Source organism: Electrophorus electricus, chromosome 1, assembly GCF_013358815.1.
Source record: "Electrophorus electricus isolate fEleEle1 chromosome 1, fEleEle1.pri, whole genome shotgun sequence".
Classification (NCBI taxonomy): domain Eukaryota; kingdom Metazoa; phylum Chordata; class Actinopteri; order Gymnotiformes; family Gymnotidae; genus Electrophorus; species Electrophorus electricus.
The window spans coordinates 17,716,933-17,735,219 of record NC_049535.1 but is presented as its reverse complement, the minus strand read 5'-3'; the positions used below and the strand labels follow the sequence as shown (position 1 = coordinate 17,735,219).

The 18,287-nt window shown below is 46.7% G+C and overlaps 1 protein-coding gene across 1 annotated transcript in view; it reads left to right on the top strand.

The window, feature by feature from the left end:
• The window catches only part of usp43a (ubiquitin specific peptidase 43a), a 32,952-nt gene that overhangs the window by 1,869 nt on the left and 12,796 nt on the right, over positions 1-18,287 (top strand). The window contains exons 2-4 of the mRNA XM_027021929.2: positions 3,510-3,761; positions 15,827-15,897; positions 17,692-17,784. Coding sequence (XP_026877730.2) covers positions 3,510-3,761; positions 15,827-15,897; positions 17,692-17,784 — 416 coding nt within the window. The remainder of the gene's footprint in view (positions 1-3,509; positions 3,762-15,826; positions 15,898-17,691; positions 17,785-18,287) is intronic.

Genomic DNA, 18,287 nt, shown 5'->3' with positions numbered 1-18,287 from the left:
CTTTACATGGTAGTGTTAGGAGGAAGTTCACATTGTGCGTGTTTGTGTAGAACAGTTCCTCTGCAAGGTGCCTGACTACCTCACTTTTGGCTGACACACACCACCTTGAATACGCTGTGAGCTCTTCTCCCATACTGTGCTCCACCTGTGTGTATGTGTGTGTGCGTCTGAATGTGTGTGTGTTCATGTGTTAATTTGTTTGTCCTCTGCCTCTCTCAAAAAGCCATAAATGGCAGATGTATATTTATCAGTGTCTTATATTCTGTTTACGTTGTATAATCGTGTCTTCACTTGCGAACTGGACTGATATTCTCATAAGGAGCGCTTAGTCAGTTATGACTTAACATTTTCTGGAAATGTGAAATGCTTCATGTGGTCACTAACAGCTAAGTCACTGACAGATTTAAAAACAAAAATAACAGAAAGCTGGAGGAAGAAAAGAAGACTGGGAGGCTTTATTAGTGAGGAGGAGGAGGAGGAAGGGCGTGAGAGTGGAGTCCTGTTCCTGTCTGTCAGACATGTTCCCACAGGAGTCAGAGACAGTGTCTGGCTCTCCACGGCAGGAGTGTCCTCAGCTCTCAGCAACAGCACGCGTCCGACTGCTAATGAGTGACTGGCTATGCACACTCCTCCTTTCTTCTCCCTCTCTTTTCCTCCATCTGTCCATCTTCTACATTGTTTTTTGGCCTATCTCTCTTTCCATTCCCTATTTCTTCATTCCATCTCTCCCTCTCTCACTCATTCTCCCATACAATATCTTTTTCTCCTTTTCTTCTCCCACTCATGTGTCCCTGGCCTTTTTGAACGGATAGAGAAAGCTGTGGAAACACGACGGTTAGCCATATTGTTCATTTTCGGTTGACCCTGCAGTGGCAGTTTGTGGGGCAGTAAAAGCTGTAGGGGTAAAGGGTAGGTGAAAAGGGGCATGTGAAGGCTGAAGATATTCCAGAGGACAGGAGTGATTTATGTAACATCTCAGTTTCCCCTGTGCTGTGTAAGCCATCAGCTGTGGAGTCCTGCCGGGTCGGCCTCTGTGAGCCAGACAACTCACATATGCAGAATAAGAGGGAGGGGCCAGCAGCTGGAGGGAGGGGGCATGCACGGGAGGGAGGGGCCAGCTGCAGGAGGGAGGGGCCACATGCAGGCCTGTCTTCTCAGCATCGATTTGTTTTAGCCCTGCCCTTTTAAAAGTTGTCTTTCAAATGGCAAATAAGGGCAGAATTGTTGTGAGAAGGTCAGACCTTACTCATAAATATCAGGGTAAGTCTCTCATTTCATTTGGATGTGATGAAGTAGAGAATCCAAAATGAATAAATGACTTTTAACCCTTTATGCACAGTACACGTGATGGTATGTCCAGATGATATGTCTGGTAGCACTGGTACCTGTCTCTGATATTATAACGGCTTTAATGGTGGATTCGAAAAGTTGGCAATTTGTGGCATGTTTGAGGCTGTTGGCTGCACCGGCCAGTAGAGCTTCAGATAAATGTTAAAAGCATAGTCTCGTAAAAGGTATTAATGAATTTATGTTAAGTTGTAGGTCTGTATATGTTGTCCTTCCTGCTATGGATGTCAACATTGTCGCATGGCATGGATGTCCAGTGGTTGGAGAGTGCGGGTCCAGGGAACCTATGTGTCTAGGTCCAAGTCTTATCTGAGTGTCATGCTAGCACACCTTGTTTACCACCACAGCAAGGACCCGGCATGCGCCATCTCGCGTCCAGCACAACTGCACAGGGGTACATGCTGTGTGTGGCATTCTGAACAGTATTCTAGATGACACACGTGTTTAGTCTTGTACTATATTTTAACTTTGTTTAAATAAATATCACTAGTTTAGTATAAATATCACTAGTTTAGATTAATGAAATTTTAAATTAAAGTGCAGGATGTGTAGTAAGAGGGTGTAAATGCCCTGCAGTATTTAAAGGTGTTTAAATGTTTATATTAAGGGTTGGGCGATGTCTACCTCATTGGCGTATGATGGGGTATACAAGGAAACCTCGATGGCAAACCCAGAAGGTGGTGGGGTGGGGGTCACACATGTTTTTTTAACGTGTGTTTTTTTTCCCATTTATTGGGCAATATTTTTCAAAAAAATGTTTTATCTCCACTGAAGACACAAAAATACAAATGACAGTGAGTATTATTTTAAATGCCTACATGAAAAGCATATTTTAGCATTTTGATGTAAAATGTTCAGCAAAATCAAAAAGAAACTAAAATAACTGCTTATACAAAACCGGGGAAATGGCTGATCTGGTTTTTCACTGGAAGGACTTGACATTCCTTAGAACAACACGTTCAGCAGTTCTACGGTTCAGGTTGATGTCCAGGTAAGTAATAAGTAATAAACACATCAGAGCGTTATAGCAGACACTGGAACAGTAGCAGGTGTGGGCGCTGTCAGCGTGGTGTGGGGGGTGTGGCTTGATGATCCGTCCATGGTGTCGGGGGTGTGGCTTAATGATCTGTCCACCATCGAAGATGGTTGATGGCATGGATTATCAGCACAGCCTTAGTGCATGTGCTCCAAGACGCCCGGGACGCTGGGTTTGGAAGTCACTGGTTTGGGTCACGCGGTATGGTTTTCCGGAAAGGTTTTCCAGCTGGGAGGTAAAGCAGGACACATGCTCAGGTCCTCCTGACAGCAGGGATGCCAGCCAGACGGTGTCGTCAGCCCCGAGACTCGTGGGCGCTTAGTGGGAAGGAATGATTGCAGAGAAGATATCGAATTGTGATTTTTCACACCAATATGCAGTTGCAGTTTAAATTGTGACTGCTCTGTAAGTTAAGCTCGAGGTCTTTCTGGTCTAGCTTACAAACCTATCACTGCTGCTACTTTTTTTCCATTTTCCATTTTTTTCCATTTCAACAGCACTATGACAACATAATGTCATAATAGACAGAAAACTGGAATATTGATAAGAACATTGATAATACTGGTACCAGTGCGCAGTCACAGTTGCACCTCTTGTGATTTCAGTGTTGCATTCTATCTCAACATGGACTTGAGGTTCAGTTCTCTCTCCTCCTCTCTCCTCCTCTCTCCTCCTCCACATCCCTCTCCTCCCCCACCTCTCCCTCGCTCTCCTCCTCTCCATGCCCCTCCCAGCCACGCTCCTCCTCTGTCCTCTCTGCTGATTCATTTTATACGGATGTAAGTTTGGGAGCTTCACGTTTATAAATAGACTTGTGGGATGTGTTTTCAGTTTCTGTCTTAAAGATGAGCATCCAGTAATCCTGTCAGTCAGAGAGTGGCTCACTTCAAAAATGAGGAATCATGCTCTGCTACAGAAGATGTCAGTCCTTTGTAGGGGGACAGTGTCTCATTTCCATTCATTTGATTGTTTTAAAAAGTTTATAGAAATGTTTGGGGTAACGATTCTATAAAGGTAAAGACTGACTAGTAAAAATATCTCTCCGTGTCTTTTGTTTTGTAAATATTGCATGAAACGCAAGCGGCTTGGAGGAGTTGCATGTGACGCCTTGTTTGTGTGTCTATAGAGCGTTGTGTCCAAATACGGCTCCCAGTTTCGGGGAAACTCACAGCACGATGCTCTGGAGTTCCTCCTGTGGCTCCTGGACCGAGTGCATGAAGATGCCAACCCCTCCAGCACCGTCTCCAACGGCAACAACCCCTCCAGCACCGTCTCCAACAGCAGCAACCCCTCCAGCACCGTCTCCAACGGCAACAACCCCTCCAGCACTGTCACCAATGGCACCTCAAGCAGCAGCAGGTCAAAAGCTCTGAATATGGTAAACTCTTGCACTATGAGCATTCTTAGCATGGTCTTACTGAATACACACCATTAGTGTACTGTTACCTCAGCACCACATGACCTCACTGCCACACTATGACCTCAGGGTCACACTATGACCTTGCCACACACACAGAGCCTGGGCCCATGACAGCCTGTATGGCCTCTAGTGAGAGTGCCATTGGTGTCTGTGTGAATGTCTTCGTGTGTGGGTGTGTATATTTGAGTAAGTATTTGTGCATGTGTGTGCATGTGTGTGCATGTGTGTGCGCCTGTGTGTGCGTGCGTGTGTGCGTGCGTGTGTGTGAGTGTGTGTGAGAGTGTTCTTGTTTAAAGAGAAGAGCTCTTTTGTTTGCACAGTCTCCTTCCTTTCAGCAAATCTCTCCAGGAATGTGAGATGAGGGAGACGGAGAGAGAGAGAGAGAGATGCAGGCCTTTCTTTGGACGGTAGTGGTACACTCTCCCCAGCTGAACATCTCTAGTCTCGTTTTGTTTTCTCCACTTGTCTCCGCCTCCCTTTCCAGCTCAGACACATTTCTAAACGAACCGCTTACGTCTACGCCGTTCACTCGTCTTTGACGAAGACGACATGAGCGGATTCTTAGCAGAACTGAGAAGCCATTTTCAGGAAGTCCTGTTCAACAGACCCTGACCTAAAATGGCACTAAATATCCTCATCTCAACTCCTCTCCTAATCTGCTTTGTGGACTTTGATCTAGGGAAGGGTTTGGGACACAACCTTTGTCCTCTGGTGTTACTGCTGGAGGCTGGCAAGACCTTTCCTGGGAGACATGACCTCTCCCTCTCCTGGAGCCAATTTTAGTAACATCAAAAGAAGTTTGTGCACGTTTCTCTGTGTGTGTGTGTGTGTGTTTGTGCACGTTTCTGTGCAAGCGCGTGTGTTTGTAGGTGTATGCAGTTAATGCTCTGCACAGTCCAGTCTACAGTGCTTTGTTTTGTTTCTTTTGTCTCCAGATTTTTTTAGCTGTAGAATAACCAACAGCCACCAACAGGGCTGTGATTGGACAGCAGGCACCACACAGCGCTGTGATTGGAGGATGCGCTAACACATGCTGATGGGTCTCTGTCTGGTTGTTCCTGTAGCCTAGAACTGGGGTGCCGGGCAATGCACACCCACGAGCAAAATCATTAGGCAAGTCGTGGAAGTCATACCAGACAATTTACGCAGGACATTTTAGTGATGTCATTCTGAATGAATGCGGCTGGGTGAGATGGTTTCCAACAGAAGAGGGCAGGCGTCTGCCTGGCCTACTGGTCTCCTTCACACCCTACAAGAACAGAACAGTTTCCTACGGCAGGGCGGTGTCAGGATATCATCACACTCTAGCGACATTAAGTTAGTTATCATCAGAATTCTGAAAGAGAACGAGAGCGCAGGTACGTGCTGGCTTTGAAGTGCCAGAGATGAAGGTATAATCATCTGGACACACACACACACTCACACACACACACACACACACACACACACACACACACACACGCGCATACACACATACACACACACACACACACACACACACATACACACACACACACACACACTTGCTGCACTGAACAAACTGGTTTTCTAATGTGGTTTTGAGATAATAAGGCTGGATGTTTCAAACCAGTGAAAGAATGTTAACAGTGACAGTTTCATTTTGATAATGTTGTGTGGTGCTGCGCAACAGAGATGTTCTGTTAGTGTTGTGACGCTGCACTAAATTCTTTTGTCATTGTTGGATAAGTTAGCTAAAACAGCACAGCTTATCAAAATAGTTGCTACTCTATGTCTGGTTTGGACTTTTCCAACTTTTTAGTTGGTCTGTAATTCTTAAGGTTCTTAAACTGCTGAGATACCTCAGATTTTGTGAGCCTATCAAAATGCTTTATTACTGAGAGACAGTTGGATAGAGACCATTTTGCACTGTTCTATACTGAGAGATACCAAATACCTTGTCAGTTTGCCCTTTCTCACAGATCCCTGACATAGGCAGACAACAGAGCTGTCTCTCTGACCACGCATTTCAGAGGCTGTTGATCCCGGGTCACCTTCCTGCCCTCCGTGCAGGCAGGGAGAGAAATGCTGGTAATAGTGGACTGCTTAGCTGGGGTAATTTGGGCTGTGTGGAGGGGGGGCAGTAGTGGGTGGTGGGATAAGGTGGGGGGGTAATCAAAGGCTCTGCTGGAGCTCATGTCTCAAATGCTGACTCCTCACTCCCTTCTGGGTGCTCAGCCGCTGCCTCTACCTGCTGTGTCGGTGAGCGTGGCCTCTTGTTCGCAGTGGGGCAGGAAGTGTTCCTCTGTCACAGGTCTCTCTCAGCAATGGTGCATGCGTGCCCATTGGCTGGAGCTCAGCTGTGAGTGTAGTGGCAATAACGTGGACACGTCTAACGGCACTTTCCATACTGGAATGTGTCCCCTCCATGCTCCTGTAGGATTGGATGGGATTCTATTTGGAATGTATTGTAATTGTACATGGAGCATTTAGATATTACTCAACATTGTAGTGAACTAAGGGAGGTGTGTGTGTGTGTGTGTCCTCCATGAGGATAGTGCACACTAATAGACCAAGCAGAAGAAGAACCCTGCAGCAAATCTATGAATGCCATGTTCAATAGGGTCATTATGGACATTAGGGTCATTGCGGTCATTGGGGTCAATAGGTTTGTAGGGCCTGTAGTCATGTTAAGGGGTTCTGCTTACAGGTTACTAGGTTACTCCGTAAACACACTGCCACTGACCAACCACGCGTACAATCCAATTAGTAAAGGAACAACATTACTGAAATATTTTACATACCATAAAACCAGAGATGAGGGAGATACAGACCTAGGGAGAGACAGACCTAGCGAGACAGACCTAGCGAGACAGACCGAACATGGGAAACACAGACACAGGCAGACAGGTGGGGTGTGGGTAAAGAAATAGAGACAGCAGGTTCTTTCGGACCTGCCAAGAGCCTGCGGTGCTGGAAACTCTCCCTCCACACAGAGCTGCTCGCTCCTGTACGTGACCTTCCTCCTTGGCATGGCCATCATCTTCACCAAGCTGTAAGGCGGCCCAGGGAATTGTGCTCTGACAGCCTAACCACTGTTACGTAGCATGAAGACACTCCAAACATCACTGTTATGATGTTTATGAAATATTTAAGTGTTTATGAAGTATTTCTGACATATTTCTCAGCGGTGGCTGTTTTTAACTCCATTGAGCTGCAGTGCGTTTCTGAACATGCTCACTGAGGTCTAAGGCATGTCTGACTCGACCTCACTCCAGGTGCTAAGGGGCGCATTCTGATAGCAGGACCTGAGATCGCTGTACTCTCACTGTTACACTGTTCTCTGCCATCTCCACCTCAATCTGGCATGGTAGTTTACACACACACACACACACACACACACACACACACACACACACACACACAAAACTAATAAGATGGAAATATTGTGACAGAGACGTTGAAATTGGTAAATAAATGGAGGATGTTATGTCAAATGAAAATCAGAGAATCATTTTGCCTGGAGTCGCAGTGAAGCTCATTGAGGAGTGAGCTGGTATTGTAGATTTCTAAGGCTTTAAGACTGTATTTGAAATGCTATAAACCTAAAATGAGCTGTTAACCAGTAAATGGGTGTGGTGCAGTCCCATGTTTCTGCTGGGTAATGCCACTCTGACTGAGCCAGGCCGAGTCCACCACAGCACCGAGGAGCTGATGAGGCTAAAGGCCATAAGTAAGAAGGACTTCACATGTTGCTTCTTGGAACAGCGCTGTTATCTCAGTGCCTTACCGAAAGTGCTTTTGTCTGTAGCCAGAATTCAAATCAAATCAAGTCAAATTTATTTATATAGCACTTCTTACCACAGTTGTTGTCACAAAGCAGCTTTACAAATGTCCAAGTCCAAGCCCCCAGTGAGCAGACCAAGGGTGACAGTGGCAAGGAAAAACTCCCTAGAGCATGAGGAACAATCCTGGAGATGAACCAAGACTCAAAGGGGGGCCCATCCTCCTCTGGCTGACAACGGACAACCACAATAATAAAAATTTTAAGAGAAAAATAAATAAATAATAATAAAATGATAAATAAGCCATTAATGTCTAGTCCAACTTTCTAGAGATCCTAGTCTTGTCACGATGGTGTGCATGTGTCTGAGACTCATCCTGCAAGAGAACGTCCATTAAGGACAACGAAGGAGTAGTTGTCTGGGGTGGAGGTGTGGTGGGCTACAGCAGAGGGCATCAGGGGTGGTGGGAGCTGAGATGGGTGGAGGCTCAGTGACATCATGACACCAGGGGGAGGTGAACCTCAGCAGAAAGAGAGAATAGATTATTAGGCATGTCCAGGTATGAGGGTGTGTACATTAGGGAACTATAATGTACAATGATGGACTCCGGCAGATCTAGACATGGCAGCACAGCTAAAAGGAAAGAGCCAGCAGGAAATGCAGGGCTCCTGGAACATCAGCACTCTGCCCCTCTCTAACAAACTGGAGTGACAAAAAAATAATTGTTTAACAGTTCCATAATAATAACTGTTTTTCTAATAACTGTTTCAATAACTGATAGAGAAGATGGGATTGGGAGACCATTGAGGCTGATTGAGTAATTAGAGAGTGAGGACCTCACTGTCCCTGGGCCTAATAGAAGCACCTCTGTTTTGTCAGGATTAAGTGAGAGAAAGTTCCTCAACATCCAGTGTTTGACATGCTTTATGCATTCCTCAATAATACTAAGGTGATATTTGTCCTCTGGCTGGGCTGATACATATAGCTGAGTATCATCAGTGTAGCAGTGAAAGCTAGCACAGTGTTTATGTTTAATGTCACCTAGAGGTAGCATATATAAAGAAAAAGCAAAGACCCTAGAGCAGATCCTTGTGGGACACCATAGCTAACCTTGTTGTTTGCTGAGAAGTCTCCATTTACGTTAACAAACTGGTACCGAACGGCTAGATAAGATTTCAACCAGGAAAGGGCTATTCCCCTAATCCCAACAACATTTTCGAGTGTATCTAGTAAAATCTTGTGATCTATAGTGTCGCATGCTGTACTCAGATCAAGCAGAATAAGCAAAGAGACATAAACCTGGTCAGAAGCCAACAACCGGTCATTAACTACTGTAAATAGTGCTAATCAGCTTTTTCTATGATCTTGAAAATAAATGGAAGGTTTGTCAGCTGACATGGGTCGAGGTTAGATTTTTTGATAAGTGGTCTGATTACTGCTAATTTGAATGATTTATGAACATAGGCAAGGTTCAAGTTTACATTATTAAATGTAGTGAAGGTTCAATTACTTCAGGTAGGATTTCCTTAAGAACGTGTGTGGGCAGTGGATCTAGTAAGCAAGTGGCGGGTTTTGAGTGGCCAGAGGGCAGGCGGTGACAGAGCCAACAGCCTGGATCAGCGCCAGCTTCAGGGCAGATCCAGCACGCAGAGCCGGGCTCTCCTGGTGCCCTCGCGCTCAGAGCCAGAGCTCTCTCCCTCCCAGCGGGCCGGCTGGCTGCTCCCATTGCCCGGGTGGGAGCTCTTTCCACAATAGCCTGCCACCTCAATTAGGGTCTAATTACAGTACAGGCGTCTTTTCTTAACGTCTTCTTGTTATGAAACACAAGATTCCCCAGAGAGAGGTATGAAAGTGGAATTTTCCTTCATTGTCTGGCTGACTAGTTGAGCAGGGCAGAGGTGGCTCAGGTCCATAGGAAGGAACCGGCTCTCGCTCTGATCTTGCCACTTTCCAAAGAGACTGAGAACCTGACTGCAACACAGGAGAAAGAGAGAGAGAGAGAGAGAGAGAGAGAGAGAGAGAGAGAGAGAGAGAGAGAGAGAGAGAGAGCGCAGATGTAAAATATTCAGACAGGAGAGGCAGAGACAGAAGAAACGAGGGAGTGAGAGAGACGTCAGAGAAGCTTGGGGCAGCAGTGACAGATCACCTGAGCAAGTGAAATTTGCACTGCACACCACAGGAAAGACAAACCATGAGACAGAACCAGCATGGCACAGATACACCAGCCAAACCTACAACCCTGCTTCAGCTGTGACTCTGGGGAGCAGCTGACCACATTTGGAGAGCCCTTATGCGAGGTTTTAGATGGGGGGTCTCAGGAAAGGACTTAGAAGTGCCCTTAGGCACTTAGGAATGTACTTAGACTGTACTTAGACTGTACTTAGAAGTGTACTTAGAAGGACACTTAGGAATGTACTTAGAAGTACTCTTAGGAGTGTACTTAGAAGGGCACTTTGCAGCTTCTGCTCCATTCCTGTATTAATGTGTATCAAGGTTTTTTTAAAACTGGCGATTAGACAAATGTGACATGGAATTACAGAATGTCACTTTTTGTTTATGAGGGTTTTTGAGCAGATGTATTTTGTCCTTTAATAGAAACTTTGCCTCTACAGTGGCAGGGCATTTGGAGGATTGTGTGTGTGTGTATTTATGTGTGTGTATTTGTGTGTGTGTGTATGTGTGTATGTGTATGTATGTGTGTATGTGTGTGTATATGTGTATGTGTGTGTGTATGTATGTGTGTGTATGTCTGGGTGTGGGTGTCTGTGTGTGCGTGTGTGTGTGTGGGTGTCTGCGTGTCTGTGTGTGTGTGTGTGTGGGTGTGTGCGCGTGCGTGTGGGTGTCTAATGGTGGGATTGTTTGTATTAATTACTGCCTCCACATTTCCTACTATATCAGTGCATGTGCGGGTTGCCCGTCTCAGTGTACATCCTGACTGAAGTTCTCACTGCACTAAATGCTGCAGCACAGAAGGTAATCCCAGTCCCTCCCAGCCACAGCCCTGCAGAGAGAGCTGCTGTTAGAGACAGCTCCTTATTGGTGTGTGTGTGTGTGCGCGTGTGTGTGTGTGTGTGTGTGCGCGTGTGTGTGTGTGTGTGTGTGTGTGTGTGTGTGTGTGTATGGGTGTGTGTGTGCGTGTGTGTGTGTGTGTGTGTGTGTGTGCGTGTGTGTGTGTGTGTGTGTGTGTGTGTGTGTATGGGTGTGTGTGTGCATGTGTGTGTGTGTGTGTGTGTGTATGGGTGTGTGTGTGCGTGTGTGTGTGTGTGTGTGTGTGTGTGTGTGTGTGTATGGGTGGGTGTGTGCGTGTGTGTGTGTGTGTGTGTGTGTGTGTGTATGGGTGTGTGTGTGTGTGTGTGTGTGTGTGTGTGTATGGGTGGGTGTGTGCGTGTGTAACATTAGACTCCCTGCAGAGTAAGAAGCGGATTCTCACTGCCTGGTACTAAGCAGTAGGGTATTATTCCTTGTAAATGTGTGCTTGTGTTTTTCTCTCTCTCTCTCTCTCTCTCTCTCTCTCTCTCTCTCTCTCTCTCTCTCTCTCTCTGTGTTTCTCTGTTTCTATCTCTCTTTGTGTGTGTTTCTCTCTTTCTCTCTCTCTCTTTCTGTATGTTTCTCTCTCTTTTTCTCTGTGTGTGTGTGTCTCTGTGTCTTGTTTATTCCAGGCTTTAGTGTTCTATGCCTTCAAAAATCCGTGTTAATATGGTAATAGAGGACAGTCCACCTTATCTGTTCATCCTTATAGCTGATGGACTCCCTGGCTGAGTCGCCCATAGTAACAGCAGGAATGCCAGTAGACATTAGAGCTCAGTGTTGAAGCAGTGATGTGTTCCTTCAGCCTATCCAGTGAAGAGCCTATCCAGTGAAGAGCCTATCCAGTGAAGAGTTTATCCAGTGAAGAGTTTATCCAGTGAAGAGCCTATCCAGTGACAAGTTTATCCAGTGAAGAGCCTATCCAGTGAAGAGTTTATCCAGTGAAGAGCCTATCCAGTGACGAGTTTATCCAGTTAATAGACTCCAGCACTCTGGAGTTTGTTAGAGGGACAGTGTGACTCTGCTGTGGAGTCTGGCTGTCAGCCGAGATTTGTTATTGTCAGGTAACAACCTGGGCCCGCTCACCTGGATAAAGGCATGCTAAAAAAAAGTGAGACGTGACCGCCCTCTCATTCTCTCTCTCTCCCTCCCTCTCTCTTTCTCTCTCCCTCCCTCTCTCTTTCTCTCTCCCTCTGACTATGATTGAATTGACAAAGATCTTCACTGCATTACGTGCAGGATCCCGTGCTGATTGGCTATAATGAAGACGTGATCAGACTCTACAGTCCTCAGGGTTGGAGGATGCAGGACATGGTCATCAGTGATGACCGTGAGAAAGAGCGGAGAAAGATACACAGTGGGACAGGCAGAGAGGCAGAAACAACCGGGAGCAGTGAGACCCTGAACTGGGCACAGAGGGGGAGGGAGGGAGAGCAAGCGCTCAGCACAAGGCTCCCGCGGAGTCGAAGTGTGTAGCTACGTCGAGTCCAGCCGTGTGGGCCAAACATGTCCCAGGAGGGTGAAGCCGTCAACACTGTGTGGAGGGGGTTGAATCACAAACCGCCGTGTGTACCAAGTATGACTCAGCACTGCGCTGCTGCATGGCTAGTGCTTCATCCACCCTCTACTCCATATCCACCCGCTTCTCTGCCCGCTCTCCTCCACATCCACTTTCGTCACATCTCTAACGCTGCAGTGGGACTGAGCTGCCCCGGGATATCGGTGCGACACAGCAAAATAACCCACGGGCAGCGCCCTCCCCCTGGTGGAGACCTGTGGGATGGCAACAGTAAGCCTCAGTAATGAAGGACCAGTTAACCAGCAGCAGCTGAGCGACGGGAACGCGACAGGAATGCCATGGGAACGTGGCGGGAACACGACTGTTCCGCATGGAGGGGGCGGGGCTTTGATCCGCGGAAACTGCAGCAGGGCCTGCCGCCTACTGTTCCTGCCAGCCACGCTGGTCTATTTTTGGCTCTGGTGCGGAAAGTAAGACAGTCGATCGGCGTTCCTGCTTCTGCATTACAGAGACAGAGAGACAGAGATGCCCTGACCTTACCGTCCTGTAGAGAAGGTTTTGGTCAAGGGTCCAAGGCTCAAGGCTCTGGAGCTCTCGCAGTGATGAAAAGATCCGGTTGTTCTCTCTCTCCACCTCCTCTCGCTCTCCTTCTGTCGCTACTGTCTCTGGAGAGGACTCTGCTGCCCTTTCTCTGACCCCCCCCCACCCCCACCCCCACCCCGCACTGTCTGTTTCCCTCCTTCCCTCCCTCTGTTTCCTCTCTAACAACCCCCCGTCGCCCCCAAACGTGTCGGTCACGCTGAGGGTAGCGTGAAGGAGTCAGCGTTGTTGTATGGGAACGTGACTCGGCAACATTGCTGCGTGTATTGGCGTCTCTCCAGAGAGCCCTGCCATGCTGCTTCACACCCAGCCGCTCTCCCGCTGCACACAAGCTGTCGCCATGCTCCCGGAGGAAGTACCCACAACTCACCCGCATTCACCCTGCATCCGTGCGCATGGTATCCAGGACCAGCCACAGGTTACCATGCCACTGGAATGCTAAGATGGGACTGGGAGTGTTACGCACGTAACCCATCTTCTGGTTTAATACTCTGCTCAGATCTCCGTGGTTTTGCCCATAAACAAGCTCTGTGTCTTTCCTCTTTACCGACAGCTCACAGTGTTTACTCAGAATTTTCAAGGTCGTGGACGTGTTTAGTCCTGTAGTCGTACTGGCTCTGGTGGCACTAGATCTGGGTGTTCAGACGTGGCGTTCATTCAGTTCTTCAAGGACATCTGAAAGGGGTGTTTTTTTCTTGCACGGTTTTAAGGTTGTAAGAAACACAAAGGACAGGAGAGACAGGCCGAGAGATATCAGTGTCTGCTTTGGGACACAGATTTCTCTGCTAAACTGACGTTTTGGGGCGTCACGCTCACAGGTGCTCAGGTTTCGTCCTGTTTGGCATGCTCCATCGCAGCCTCTTCACACCATCATCTCTCGTCTCCGTGGTGAAGCATCGGGTTCCTGTAAACACCCGAACAGTTGCCACGCGTGACCACGGGAAGTGATAAACGCACGAGTGGAATGGGGAGTGTCTACACCCAGACTACCAGTCCCCGGGAATAGAAACCATAAAAGTTTATGTTCCTATAAATGAGGAAAACCAGGCCAAAATAGATGAGTTCTATTCCGGGCAGGGCTCGGAGTCCTGGAGCAGGTGAACATTTTATGAGTCGGCTGTTTTTTTGTTTGTTTGCTTGTTTTTTTGGTATCAGAGTGCTGAATGACAGGAGTTTTATTCTTATAAACAGAGGACTAAACCCATTTTAGGGGCCAGTGGCTGTCTGCATTTAGACCTGATGGGAATTGATAGTTGGTGTTCATTTTTGCTTTTAGAAGATGTTCCCATCGAGGCATAGCTCTTTACAAGACGTAGAGGTCCCAGGCAACCGGTGCCATGGCAACCAGGGCTTCTCAACAAGCTTGGCTTGTTGTTTTTTATGCTACTTTTGCACTCAGCAGCACCTCCTCTGCTCTGGAGCAAAGTCTCTGCCCAAGTTGGAGTTTCATGCCATGTGCTAAAGGCTGGCAGTGACCAGCTAGCGTACAGTTTCAGACATCTTTAATCTGCCAAGCAGTGCCCGCGCGCTTTAAGGGCCTTGAAGCCATCATTCCTGTGCCAGAGAAGCCCAAGTGCAGCTCCTTAACGACGGCAGGCCAGATGCACTCACCCCCATTGCAGTGAAGTGCTTTGAAAGTCTTGCACTGGGATAAATTTACACTATCACCCCAAATACAGTGGACCACCACCCCACCCCATCCCCCACAATTTGTTTACTACCAAAACAGGGCTACAGAAGATGCCATGTACCTTGTACTTCACAACACGTGTATTGCCACACCTGGACAAAAAACAGGGCTTCTCCCTGGATACAGGCTTTTCTCCCTGGATACGGGCCTCTCTCCCTGGATACGTGCCTCTCTCCCTGGATACGGGCCTCTCTCCCTGGATACGGGCCTCTCTCCCTGGATTGTCATAATAATAATAAGAATAATAATAATCATAGAATTTTATTTATAAGCACTTTTCAGGATACCCAGCATACACTGTACACACAGATATAACATCAAAATCTAAACTAATGCAAATATATACAAATATATAAGACAATTAAACATTAAAAATTCAAAAGAGAAATTAAAGTAGATGTTAAAAAAAACCCATTATAGGATAAAATTACATTTAAGAAGGAACTATAGTATAAACAGAGATAATTAATGAGTAGCTCTAGAATAAAGGTACAACAGCGGAGGTGTGAAGGGTTCAGGGCCTGTTACGTCTGAAGGTCTGTAGCCCGTAGGACAGAGAGCAGAGACGCAGAGGAACACAGCAAGAGAGAGCGTAAAGACGCATGAAGAAGAGCAGAAAGGTTCAGAGCATGCAAGGATCTCCAGACCATAAGAGGGATTTCATACCGTATGTGAACGTGAGCTTTCCTCTGTCAGTGTACTGCTAGCCTGCCATCCATGTAACAGTGCTTATATTGTTTCAGTCTGTATATGCAGTCACTTTATTGATATTTATCACTTTATTGATATTTATCACTTTATTGATTGTGCTTACCTGCATACAGTTTCTATGTGTATTTGAAACAGTGCTGTCTTGTGGTAATGCTGTTTAGTGTTGGCACTGCTGTGTTGTAGTGTCTCTGTGTTGTAGTGTCTGTATTGTAGTGTCTCTGTGTTGTAGTGTCTGTATTGTAGTGTCTCTGTGTTGTAGTGTCTCTGTGTTGTATTGTGTCTGTTGTAGTGTCTCTGTGTTGTAGTGTCTGTATTGTAGTGTCTCTGTGTTGTAGTGTCTCTGTGCTGCTGCTGAAGTCTGAAGGAATTACATGAACAATTTCATTGCGCTTTGTGTTTACGGCAGTAAGGAGCTTTGACTCATCTTTTCCTCTTCTCGTGTATTTCTTTATACTTTAGTTATGCTAAAAAAAAACAGTTCCTGACACAAGATTTCATTTTATTTTGCTCCAGAGAGTCCAGAGACTCTGAGAGAGCCCATAACACACTAGTTACAGTTGCTAGCCTCTGAGTAGGGCCTCACGGCATTCTTTGTTTCGCATTGCTTTGGTACTTTTGGGAAATGTGGATGTATCATGTGGCAAGAGCACACACAGAGGTGGTAGTGATTGGATGAGATCGACGCTGAAGGCTTTGTCAGGTGTGTGTGTAACCCGAGCTGTGTGTGCTGCAGGGTCCAGCAGAGGCAAGACCAGCCGGCACCAGGCACAGCTTTGTCCAGGACCACTTCCAGGCGCAGTACAGGTCAGATATGCATGCACACACACACACACACACACACATCCTCTGACTTCAGCACAGTAGCATCTCGGAGTGCCATGGAGGGAGGAATCGTGAGTCCCACGCTGTCCTGAGCTGAGTCATCTCATCCCTCCATCCTGTGCTAGTTTTAGCCCTTTTCACACGGACCGATGCTCATAGAAGTGTGTCTGCTATACATGAGAAAATGAGAAAGCTCCAGAATGTTCTTTCACAGATGGTGTCGGGGCAGAGCGCAGGCTCGTGTGTGTGTGTGTGTGTGTGTGAAGTGAGGCCCTCTTTACTGGAGTAACTGTGGCTCATTAAGATGACAGCAGATGAGCTTATTTACAGCAGGGCCATCAACATGCTAGAAGACAACACACAGTCTGTCCAAATACGACGAAGAGGGCTTCTGCTGTGTGTGTGTGTGTGTGTGTGTGTGTGTGGAGAAAAACAGACTGAACATTAGAGAACGCTGACTATATCTTTACACAAGCTAGGAGGGGTAATATTTAGTCTGGTTGAGGGTTGCTCCAGTCATTTGTCAGACAACACAGGACAACACAGGACAGCTTCTTCTGATATGAAGGATGTTTTCTCTTTTATTTGCAGTGAATGTTTTGTTAGTCAAACCTCTGATCTGACTATCGGCCAGCTTCAGCACTTATCCTGCGCGGCACTGCTGGGTCTGTTTCTGCACCAGCCAATCAGACTCTGACCTGCAGACCTGACTGCAGCCTCTGAACAGGCTGTGGCTCTCAGCACGCTTCTTAAGTTTGCGACTGTTAAACAACTGTTAATTGGACCCGGCATTTTCTGCCGTTATCGGCCTGATTCTGCTACTGGCTATCGGTTCGGAAACATCTCTACTCGCCGCACAAAGCTCTTTGTTTATGGTCCTCTCTTATCCACTTAAGATGATAATGGGAAAATCGTGTTCTCCCAGTTCAGTAAAGGTGTGTAAAAGCGAGACGAACACACACCTCAAGTTGCGATGGCAGGCGCGCGTCTGTCAGTCACCCTCTGTGGTTGCTCACAGAGACTTCGTGGGCCCTGCGAATGTCTCGAGAGTCATGGTCCAGACCGGAAGACACTGCACTGTGTCCCTTTGCCTTGCTCCATTGTACCTCGTTCTCCTCTTGTCTTTCTGCTGGAGTATTCAGACGAAGACGAGCTTTATTGCTCTGCTGATATTACAGCACTCCCTCTTAGCACGCTTTTCTCTTCCTTCTCTCTTGTTCAGTGGAGCTGCATGTGGGTCAGTGGCGCACAGCTGTTGGGGTGTGAAGGGTGACCAGCTCCATTTCATCTTTGGGGGAGGGGGGCTCAGCTAGTGGTGATTGTCTGACAGCATTTGTAGATCCTGAAAAATGAGATTATGATATCAGATTTACATAATCTTGCACAGTTCTAACAAGATATTGGGTAATTACATTGTAGGTGCTTCTGTAAACAGTAAATGGGTGGTGTGGATTACACTTGTTTTAAGAGTAAAGGAAATGCTATATAGGAAAAATTCACAAAGACACATTCACACACATACACACACACACACACACACACACACACACATACACACACACACACACAGACTGTGACACATGGATAGCACACGGACAAATATGACGATGACTATGTTAAAAATGTATTACATTTTGCATATGATGCTGAGATTCTGGAGTGAACCATTTACGGGCCAGTTTGGCTGACCAGCCCGTGTGATAACGTGCGATGACGTGTGATAGCGTGCGATGGCGTGCGATGACGTGTGATGACATATGATGACATGGTCCTCAGATCTTCACTGACGTGTCCACACTGCCTGAAACAGAGCAACACCTTTGACCCCTTCCTCTGCATCTCCCTGCCTATTCCACTGCGACAGACCAGGTAAGAGAGGTGTGTGTGTGTGTGTGTGTGTGTCTGTCTGTCTGTGAGGTAGGTGTGGGGTAGATGTAACAATCTTTATGAAATCTGTAATAAATGACTCACTCAGAAACACACAAAACCTTTCTGTTTGACTATGTGTGAGAAAGAGCAAGACGACAAAGTGCATGACCTATTGTGACCTTGAGAGAGAGACAGCGAGAGAGAGACAGAGCCAACTGTCTCTGAGAGAGAGGACAGTTTATATAGAACTGCCATATGATTTGAGAAACATTGTGTAACTTCGAAAAAAAAAATCAACATTTTGTTTTCTGCTCAAATTCTGTTTAGTGACCTTTTTGTGATTAATTCCATTCTTCCATGTGTGATTCCACAGATGAATAATGACAGGGACTATGTAACTGTTTGTGTGTGTGTGTGTGTGTGTGTGTGTGTGTGTGTGTGTCACTCAGGGCGGTGAACGTGACCGTGGTGTTCAGCATTAAGGCTTTACAGCTTGTGAGGGA